Raw genomic sequence first — 10,851 nt, forward strand, 5'->3', positions numbered from 1 at the left:
GGGGGAATTATATATATTTTAACTACCTCAGAGAATCTGAGGATTTAATGATCTACTATGCATGAAAGTACCTAATAGAGTGCCTGACAAACAGCCCCTCAGAAAAACTTTTATTTTATACAGATATAAAGAAATCATAAGTTTCTTTATTATATACAAATATCATGTAGATGCATTAAACTTTTTCTCTAATACATCCAAATTCCCCATTATTGAAAGCAGTATCATGACTAGAAAGATGGCCCAAAAGGATATGTTCTGCTGGCAATGGTTATATAAATTATAAATGAATATTATCTTTATAGACAAAACATAGGCCTTAATAGAGTTGTTATGAGGGTTAAATGAAAATACGTGTAGAATATTCAAAACTGTGTCCAGCATATGGTAAGTGCTCAAATGTTCGCCTCCTTATTCCAGCCACTTGCCCCCGCAGTCCAGATCTTTTCAGTCTCTAGCACTTCCTGGCCAAAATACTGATGGTTGTTTTGTCCTTTACTGTGCCATCATAATAACTTCGTAAAAATTGCATTTATCTATTCATCTTGTTTATTAAAACTCGTGAACTTCTTCTTTGGTTGCTCTCATATCCTATTAGCTGACCTTGACCAAGTTCTTTTTATAATTGCAGGTGACTCTACCTGAATTTTCCAGCTGCAGAATGTGTAGTACTTTTAAAGGTAAATGAAAATAAAGACAAGTCATTTAAGTGTGCTAGTTTCGGGGGCACCTGGCTGGCTCAGTTGGAAGAGTGTATGACTCTTAATCTCGAGGTCGTGAGTTTGAGCCCTACGTTGGGTGTAGAGATTACTTAAATAAATAAAACTTAAAAAAAAGTAAAGCTGTCATTTTTTTTTTTTTTTTTAAAGTGTGAGGGAGGTGCCTGGCTGGCTCAGTTGGTAGAGCATACGACTCTTGGTTGTAAGTTCAACCCAACGTTGGGTATAGAGATTATAAATAAATAAACTTTTTTTTTTAAAGATTTTATTTATTTATTTGACAGAGAGAGAGACAGCGAGAGAGGGAACACAAGCAGGGGGAGTGGGAGAGCGAGAAGCAGGCTTCCTGCAGAGCAGGGAGCCTGATGTGGGGCTCGATCCCAGGACTCTGGGATCATGACCTGAGCCGAAGGCAGACGCTTAACAACTGAGCCACCCAGGCGCCCCAATAAATAAACTTAAAAAAAAAAAAAGTGTGCTAGTTACAAAAGGAAACTTGACAGCATTTAGTAAGTTATCTGCATGCAAATAACTGACTTATGAGTGACGTAGTCTGTAGTTCCTGTTATTGATAGAAAAAACAAAAATAGGATTTTAGGAGAGAGAGAGGAGAGAAAAAATTCATTTTTTGGGTAAACTGATTAGCTGGGAGCCAGTTGGGATCATCATTATTTAGTTTCAGGCCATTGGTATTACAAGTTCTGAAATGAAATTTTTTCAGAGTAGGGAGAGTTGATCAAGTTTTTGTTTGCCAAATTCTGAAGTCTGTTCAGTGAAGAACTGACTATAAAGTATTGGAAAGTTGCATGTTTACTGTTTAGATACCAGGATACCCAGAAAGCCATTTTCTAACTGTAAAGTTGTTTGGTAAGCATGCAATAATAGTAAACGGAGGTACTTGAGGATTATTTGATCCAGGTTTGGTATACCGGTGAAATGCATGGACTTCCCCCAATGGACTGTTTCTAGTGCATAGACACTAAAGTCTACCAAACCATTATTCTTTGCTTGTCTGCCCCTTCTCTAAACTCTCATGTATTAAAACACTTCCTTTCTGGTACTGTTAATCATTCTATAGATTGGTTAAGGCTTTCTTTATAGGAAGAATTGCTTTCCCATTATTATATTTTAGTTGCCTTGATTGAATTTGGCTTTTTCCAACTCTCAGACACCACTTCCTGTCCTTTCCATTTTTCAGATAAAGAGTTGATTTACCTTTTATCAAAAGCATAGTATTAATATGATAATGCATAATATATTTTTCATACTTGAGACTCTTTAAAATGTAATATAAATATATGTATTATGTGAATTTTAATTTATTTGGTTGTTGAAATGAACTTTTCATCACTTTTGAGTGCTTTATTGCTTTTGTTTAGGTTGGCAATGATGAGTAAACTGGAATTAAAGGAAGACAAGATGCTGGAGGTTCAGTTTGTGGGAGATGATGATGTCCTTAATCACATTCTTGATAGAGAAGGAGGTACTGAGTGATTATACAATTGAAGAGATGCTTATGTGATGGTTATGGATTATCTCGCTTTTTAAAATATTTTAACCTTCTATTTTAAAAATAGAGCACAAAGTATTTGATCTAGTAAGACTAAATAAAAACTACTTTTGTAGTTTATTCCATTCAAACTTTTGAAAATTAAAAATAATAAAGCCTTATCTGATATGAAATACTTAATATTAGGGGTAAGTGATAACTACCCATTGTAATTAAAATGTGACCCCCAAAATAATAAACTTTCAAGGTTTTTCCTTAAATTATATAAACTGTGGTGAAGAGTGGTGCATACATTCATCAAAGAGAAAACACTGAATTTTTTTCCAGATTTTAAGTAATGACAATATAAGTATTACAGTTTGTTTACTTATTTAAATGTAATGTTTGGAAAGAATTTATACCTGTCATGTTCTAATTCTTTGGATGTTCTTATAGGAGCTAAATTAAAAAAGGAACGAGCTCAGCTTTTGGTCAACACAAAAAAAATTATAAAAAAGCCAGAATATGATTTGGAAGAAGATGACCAGGAAGTCTTAAAAGATCAGAACTATGTGGAAGTTTTAGGACGAGATATTCAAGGTACTTTGGTAGCTGGGGTGGGGAAAGTACACTCAAATTTCTGCTAGTAGCTGAAACTGCTTTGCAGGATACATAACAGTAGTCTGGTAGGTTAGGCAGTGGCAAGCTATATTACTATTTTTTTTAATTGTAAACTACATACAAACTTTACCATCTTTAACATTATTAAGTGTATACTTCAGTTGTATTAAATATATTCGTGATGATGCTGTGCTATTATCACCATCCATCTCCAGAACTCTTTTCATCAGGCATGCTACATTGTATTTCTCATCAGAAAAGCATTTGCTTCAGGTTTTTATGTATAGTTGGAAGGTTGGAAGCACTGAATTTCCACTATAGTTTTTTTCTTTAGTTTTTTTTTTCCCCCACAAGCAACCAGTGGTGCACTTAATTATTTTTAGATTCCACAGACCAATCTAAAGTTATTTGTTAAGATATTTGTATTTTTAACTAATTTGAAATAATTTCATAAAGCAAGTCACTTCATTATTACTTTGGGTCTTCTTTACAGAAATAGTTAGAAAGGGGGCACCTGGGTGGCTCTGTCGGTTAGGCATCTGACTTGATTTCAGCTAGGGTCATGACTTCAGGGTTCTGGGATCGGCCCCATGTCAGGCTCTGTGCTAGGTGTGGAGCCTGCTTGAGATTCTCTCCTTCTCCTTCTGCCCCTCTCCCCACCTTGCCTCGTGCACACCTACTCTTTCTGTCTTTAAGGAAGGAAGGAAAGGGGGGGAAGGAAGGAGGGAGGGAAGGAGGGAGGGAGGGGGGAAGGGGTGGGTGGGAGGGTGGGAGATAGATAGATAGAAGGAACATTCCAAGAAGTAATATTGCTTCAACCTAGGCGTGCTAATGTTATGGGGGTTTTTTTGGTTTTTTTTTTTTTTACACCTAAGCCAGATTCCTGCCAGATTATATTTAAAAATTTTTAGGCTTATTATGTTTTAGTTAGGGCTCAAGGAACACAGATTTACTTAAGTTGGCTTAAAAAAATAAAGACCAAGGAACAAAATCAGTATTGTTGGGCACTAGGGACATTGGAACTGAGACCACATTAAAAACCTAGGGACTTTGCTTTTATGGATCTCCTAGTCTCCTTCAGGTCATCTCTGTGCATCCATTCTCTTTCTGTGTTGCCAATCTCTCTCATGTACGTGCTTTTTACTCTCATATTTGACTTATAAATGGCCGTCATCACTACTCCTGACCTTTTTGTCACTTCTTGAGTCATAATGCTTCTGGTTTAGTTCCTGATGTTAAATGGCATAATACAAAAAAATGACGACTATCCCTCACTAGACTAAGTGGGCAGAGTGGATTCTTTTAAAAGTGTCCCCAACTAGAGAGTTAACATTTTTTAGGGCATGTTCTGAATAGAACTTTGGATTCTTCTTCTTCTTTTCTTTTTAAGATTTTTATTTATTTAAGAGAGAGCAAGAGTGAGCATGAGCGGAGTGGGGGGTGCAGAGGGACAAGCATACTTCCCGCTGAGTGAGGAGCCCTACGTGGGGCTTGATCCCAAGACCCTGAAATCATGACCTGAGCCAAAGTCAGATGCTTAACCGACTGAGCCATTCAGGTGCCCCAGAACTTTGGATTCTTGATTCCTGTTATGGCAGACCTAAGAAGAGATTGAAAACAATATATTTGTCTTTAAAGTGGTTTTTTGGATACTTGATTCTTATAAGTTAGCTGCTAGAAAATTCCGTGACCAATATGTGGTCCATTCTTTCTTTCTTTAAAGATTTTATTTATTTTTTTGAGAGCGAGAAAGAGAGTGTGCATGCACGAGTTGGGGAAGGGAGAGGGAGAAGCAGATTCCCCACCAAGTGCAGAGCCTGAGGGAAGGCTCCATCCCAGGACCCTGAGATCATGACCTGAGCTGAAGTCAGCCACTTAACTAAACCACCCAGGCACCCCATTCATATTATATTTAATTTTGCCTTATTCACAGTTCCATTTTTGAACTTAAGGATTATGTCAGGTTTTTAATTGTGATTAAATAAAATCTCTTTTTAAAAATTATGAGAGGGGCATCTGGGTGGCTCAGTCATCTAAGCATTCAACTCTTGGTTTTGACTTAGGTCATGATCTCAGGGTTGTGGGTTCGAGCCTTGCATGGGGCTCAGTGTGGAGTCTGCTTGGGATTCTCTCTCTCCTTCTCCCTTTGTCCCTCCCCCCACTCTCACGCTCTCTCTAAAATAAATCTTTTTTAAAAAATTGGGGTGCCTGGGTGGCTCAGTTGGTTAAGCAGCTGCCTTCGGCTCAGGTCATGATCCCAGGGTTCTGGGATCGAGCCCCACGTTGGGCTCCTTGCTCGGCAGGGAGCCTGCTTCTCTTTCTCCCTCTGCCTGCTATTCCATCTGCTTGTGCTCTCTCTGTCAACTAAATAAATCATTAAAAAAAAAAAAAAAAGATTTAAAAAACTGGGAGAAAATAAATAATAAATAAATAAAACTTGTGGTAAAATATATGTAACATAAAATTTCCCATCTTAAAGAGTGTAGTTCAGTATTAAGTACATTCACATTGTTTTGCAGTCTCAGAACTCTTTTCATTATACAAAACTGAGATTCTACCCATTAAAAAACTCCCCAGTCCCTCCTCCCCACAGCCCAACAATCACCATTTTATTTTCCTCTGAATTTGACTATTTGAGGTACCTCATATAAGTGGAATCATTCAGTATTTTTGTGTGTGACTGGTTTATTTCACTTAGCATAGTGTTCTCAAGGTTCATCCATGTTGTGGCATGTGTCAGAATTTCCTTCCTTTTTGAGGCTGAATACTACTGCAATGTATGTATATACGTTTTGTTTATCCATTCATCTGTCAATGGACATTGGGTGGCTTCAGCCTTTTGGCTGCTGTGAATAATGCTTTTATGAACATGGGTGTACAAGTATCTTTTTGAGACCCTGATTTGAATTCTTTTGGGTATATTCCCAGAAGTGGAATTGCTGGATCATATGGTAATTCTATTTTTAATTTTTTAAAGAACTGCCATAATGTTTTCCACAGCAGCTACACCAAATTACATTTCCACCAACAATGCACAAGCATTCCAGTTACTCTGTATGCTTACCAACACTTGCTTTTTTTTTTAATAGCCTTCCTAATGGGTGTGAAATGGTAGTGTTATTTCTGTAATATTGCATTCAGATTTATAAATAACATAGTTGGCCTCTATTAGACGTCTGGATTGTTTCTAAATTTTTATTGTAACAAATGCAGTAGTGATTATCCTTGGATATAAATCTTTGTTTAGATCTTTTATTTCTTCATAAGAGACTCCTAGCAGTAGAATTATTGGTGAAGGTGTATCAACTTTATAAGGCATACATATTGCCAAATTGCTTTCTAGAAAGATTATATCAACTAGTATTAAGATCCCTCATTGGCATTAAACATTTTTTCTTACATTTATTACCCATTTTAATTTTTCCATGGTTTTTATATTCACAGTTTTTTGGTTTTGTGCATTTTGAGTAATTTAAAAACCTGTTAAAAAGTTTTATATGTATTATAGTAAAACCTTGGCCAGTGTGATTAGACCACTGTTAGTCAATCAAAATGTCAGAACCAGAAAATCACAAAAATAACTACTGTACTCGAAACATTTTTATATATAAGCATATATATAAGCATACACACACACAAACCCCAGTTTTGTCTTTTTTCTTTTTTTAAAGATTTTATTTATTTAGTTGAGAGAGTAAGCAAGCGCAGAAGCAGAGGGAGTGGCAGGCAGAGGGAGAACCAGGTTCCCCACGGAGCAGGGAGCCCCATGCCAGCGATCTCAGGATCCTGAGATCATGACCTGAGCCAAAGGCAGATGCTTAAACCACTGAGCCACTCAGGCGGCGCCCCCCCAGTCTTTTCTTTAATTAGAAGTTCGCTAGAGGTCAGCTGATTGAAAAACAGCATTACCTTTTGATTTTGGTGTTTGATTTTTTTAGACAGTATATCCATAATGCATGCATCATCTGGGATTTCAGGTTTCCTTTCCCTCCATTAGATTGTACATTTAAAGACACTTTTAATGCAGTCTTGGTATAGTATGCTTTTATATTTTTTTCAAATTTTTTTCTTAAATCTTTTATGGCTTCTCATCCATACCTAATTTGAAACCATTTGTTTTAGTTAATAACTTTTATCAAATATTTCTAAAGCATTTAATTTAGTTTACGGAGAAACCACTCAGTATCTTTAAATATTTTGTCTCTGTGCCAGACATTTAAGTTACATAAAGACAGGTTTACCATAAACAGACTCATGCATACATGAAAATCAGATATATGAGAGAGGTAGCATTGAAGATCACTCAGCTAAGGATGAACTGGTCAGTAAACAGCGTTGAGCCAATTGGGTATCCTTATGAATAAAAAACTGGATCTCTACCTCCCATCATAAACAAGTTAATTACCTTAATTTAAGATTTACATTAAAAAAAGCAAATGTAAATGCTTTTATAAGAAAATACAAGAGAATATGGTTTTGACTTTATTATAGAAGAGGTTTTTTTAGTTTAATGTAATCAAAAGAAAAGATTGACATATTCTAATTAAAATTCAGCGCTTCTCAAGAAGACAAACCACAGATTAGGAGAAAATATTTGCAAAACACATATAAAGAAATGTTACTCAAGGGCCGCCTGGGTAGCTCTGTTGGTTAAGCGTCCGCCTTCGGCTCAGGTCATGATCTCCGGGTCCTGGGATCGAGCCCCGCCTCAGGCTCTCTGCTGTGGAGGGGAGGGGTCTGCTTCTCCCTCTCCCTCTGTGATCTCTCTCGCTCTCTCTCAAATAAATAAAACCTTTAAAGAAAAGAAATGTTACTCAAAATATACAAAGACCTCTTAAAACTCAACAATGAGATAATGAATAACCTGATTTAAAAATGAGCAGAGGACTCAGCGGGGAGCCTGCTTCTCCCTCTGCTTACTGTTCCCCCCTGCTTGTGCTCTCTCTCTCTGGCAAATGAATAAATAAAATCTTTTAAAAAATAAAAATGAGCAGAGGAACAGGACATCTCACTGAAGAAGATCTATAGATGGCAAATAATCACATGAAAATATACTAAAAGCATTATACGTCATTAGGAAATTGCAAATTAAAACAACAATGAGATACCACTTACACACCTATTAGAATGGCCCAAGTGCAAAACACTGACAGCACCAAATGCTGGCAAATCTGTGGAGCAACCGGAATTCTCATTTATTGCTGGTGGGAATGCAAAATGGAACAACTGGATGACAGTTTGGCAGTTTCTTACAAAGTAAACATATTCTTACCATATGATCTAGCAGTTGTGCTTCTTCGTATTTACTCATATGAGTTGAAAACTTATCTCCACTCAAAAACCTGCACACACATGTTTATAGAACCTTCGTTCATAATTGCCATGGCTTGGAAGCAACCAAAAAGTTAACGAAGAATAAATAAACTGATATATCCATACAGTGGGATATTATTCAGCACTTTAAAAAAAAAGCTATCAAGACATGAAAAGATGTGGAGGAACCTTAAACACTTATTACTAAGTGAAAGCCAATCTGAAAAGGCTACTGGCTATGATACCAACTATATGACATTCTAGGAAAGGCAAAACTACAAAGACCGTGAAGAGATCAGTGGTTGCCAGGCGTCGGGGGATGGGAGGTATGAATAGGTAGAGTACAGAGAATTTTTAGGGCCTTGAAACTATTCTGTATTATACTACAGTGGTGGATACATATCATCATACTTTTGTCACAAGCTATAGAAGGCCATCAAAAAGAATGAAATCTTGCCATCTGCAACCACATGGATGGAGCTAGAATGTATTATGCTAAGTGAAATAAGTCAGAGAGACAAATACCATATGATTTCACTCATGTGGGATTTAAGAAACAAAACAGATGAACATAGAAGAAGGGGAAAAAAAAGAGGGAGGCAAACCGTAAGAGACTCTTAACTTTCTTAACGATAGAGAACAAATTGAGGGTTGCTGGAGGGGAGGTGGGTGGGGAATGGGCTAAATGGTTGATGGGTGTTAAGGAAGGCACTTGTTATGATGAGCACTGGGTATTACATATAAGCACTGAATCACTAATTTCTACCTCTGCAACCAATATTAACTATATTGGTTAACTGTTAACTAACTAGAATTTAAATAAAAACTTAAAAAAAAAAAAACCTATAGAATATACCACACCAAGAGTGAACCTTGGGCACCTGGATGGCTCAGTCTGTTGGGCGTCTGCCTTCAGCTCGGGTCATGATCCCAGAGTCCTGGGATCAAGCCCCACGTTGGGGCTCCCTGCCCAGTGGGAGCTTGCTTCTCTCTCTCCTTCCCGCTTATACTCTCTTCTTGCGCTCTCTCTCTCTCTCTCAAATAAATAAATCTTAAAAAAAAAAAAAGTGAACCTTAATATAAGCTATGGACTTGGGATGTTAATGAGGTGTCAGTGTAGGTTCATGATTGTAACAAATCTACCACTCTGGTGTGGGATGTTGGTAGCTGGCGGAGACTGTACATTTGTGAGGGCAGGAAGTATATAGGAAATCTCTGTACCTTCTATCCAAATTGGCTCTGAACCTAAAACTGCTTTTAAAACAGTCTTTGAAAAAAAATTTAGGACTTCTCTTCATCAAATGTCATCATAAAGAGGTGAGAAGACAAGTCAGGATAAAGAAGATATTTCTTCCTTGGAAATAAGAAAGTTGTGAAAAGATGTTCAACCTCATTAGCGATTAGGAAAAGGGAAATTAAAACAATTCTCCCCATAAGATTCATTTTACACCCACTCGACTGGCAAAGATTAAGGAGTTTGGATAATGCCAAGTATTAGTGCATATAAAATGGGGACTCTTATTAAACAGTAAGGATAGTGAACACTGACTTTGGAAAAGTCTGGCACTGTTTTGTAATAACAATAATAAACCCAATACATATTGACATAAATATATTTAGACGGAAAACAATTATTTCCAAAAAGAAAATAAGAAGTCACTGTTTTACATTTTTGCAAATGTCTGGCTTAATAGAAGACAGCTGAATTTTCATATCTGCTTCACACATTCCATTAACCCACAGGATGGTGCTGTCATCACACATAATGTAGTCTCTGGAATACCTCACTCTCCACTCTTGATTGAGAAAAAGTCAAATAATGTCTTAGTGTTATGAAATAGTTTTGGCCTCGGGGACCTGAGAGACCTGACGCCACCACACTTGGAGAATTGCTGTGCCAGAGAGTAGACTACTAGCCATGAGTATCTGGTATGTTATAGGTAGCAGCTGTTATTTAAAGGGATGATTGAAGAGTGAAATTAAGTCACTATCTTGAGAGGGAGTAAGAGAGCTTCCACCATGTAACAATGATTTAAATCTCAACCTCAATTAGCTCCAATTGTACTTTGCGTGTTTGCTTCAAGAAGAAAACCTATTTGAGTCCCTTCAGTTTTCCTTCCTCGGGCAACACTATCATGAATTGAATGGATATCCCTCTAGTCTGGAGGGGTTTATTGGGGGGGGGGGCTCTGTGTGTGTGTTTATATATCTAATTTGTGTGTACTCATGAAGAATAATATGTTTTCTGTGTTTCAAATTTATATAAACAGTTCTCTTGTGTGTTTTAAAATATTTTATGTATAAATAATGTATTAAACCTTTATGCAAGACAGGGCGGGGTGCAAATCTTAAGGTTTTATCTTTTTTTCTGTTAATTTTGCTTATTTTTCCAAAACATACTGCATTTTCTCTTTCAGAATCCTTGAAAAATGGCTCTGCTGCAGATGGTGGGAATAAAGTTTATTCTTTTCAGAATAGAAAACACTCTGAAAAGATGGCCAAATTAGGTATGTTGCTTTTCTAAAAGGTGTATTTAACCACATTCTCCACAGTTATCATCTTATTGCATTCCCTAGAAGAATGAGGGATGTCATTTTATATCACATTTTCAAGCATACATAGTCAGTTTTTCATGCTCATATGTGTCTTCTGTTCTCAGATAGGTTTTGTTGTTTTTTGTTTGTTTGTTTTAGATTTTATTTATTTATT

General features: G+C 36.7%; 1 protein-coding gene and 1 long non-coding RNA gene across 6 annotated transcripts in view; one reads left to right on the forward strand and one right to left on the reverse strand.

The window, feature by feature from the left end:
- Nucleotides 1-10,851, reverse strand: part of LOC145720744 (uncharacterized) — a 253,598-nt gene that overhangs the window by 168,765 nt on the left and 73,982 nt on the right. The window lies entirely within an intron of this gene.
- ORC2 (origin recognition complex subunit 2) overlaps nt 1-10,851 on the forward strand; it is a 45,201-nt gene that overhangs the window by 4,132 nt on the left and 30,218 nt on the right. For all 5 annotated transcript variants that reach the window (XM_081815351.1, XM_081815350.1, XM_081815355.1 and 2 more), the window contains exons 2-5: nt 632-680; nt 2,099-2,202; nt 2,665-2,808; nt 10,560-10,649. In XM_081815351.1, coding sequence (XP_081671477.1) covers nt 2,106-2,202; nt 2,665-2,808; nt 10,560-10,649 — 331 coding nt within the window. In that variant the 5' untranslated portion in view covers nt 632-680; nt 2,099-2,105. The remainder of the gene's footprint in view (nt 1-631; nt 681-2,098; nt 2,203-2,664; nt 2,809-10,559; nt 10,650-10,851) is intronic.

The sequence above is a fragment of the Leptonychotes weddellii genome, chromosome 3 (genome assembly GCF_054177405.1).
Source record: "Leptonychotes weddellii isolate Sample4059 chromosome 3, ASM5417740v2, whole genome shotgun sequence".
NCBI lineage: Eukaryota > Metazoa > Chordata > Mammalia > Carnivora > Phocidae > Leptonychotes > Leptonychotes weddellii.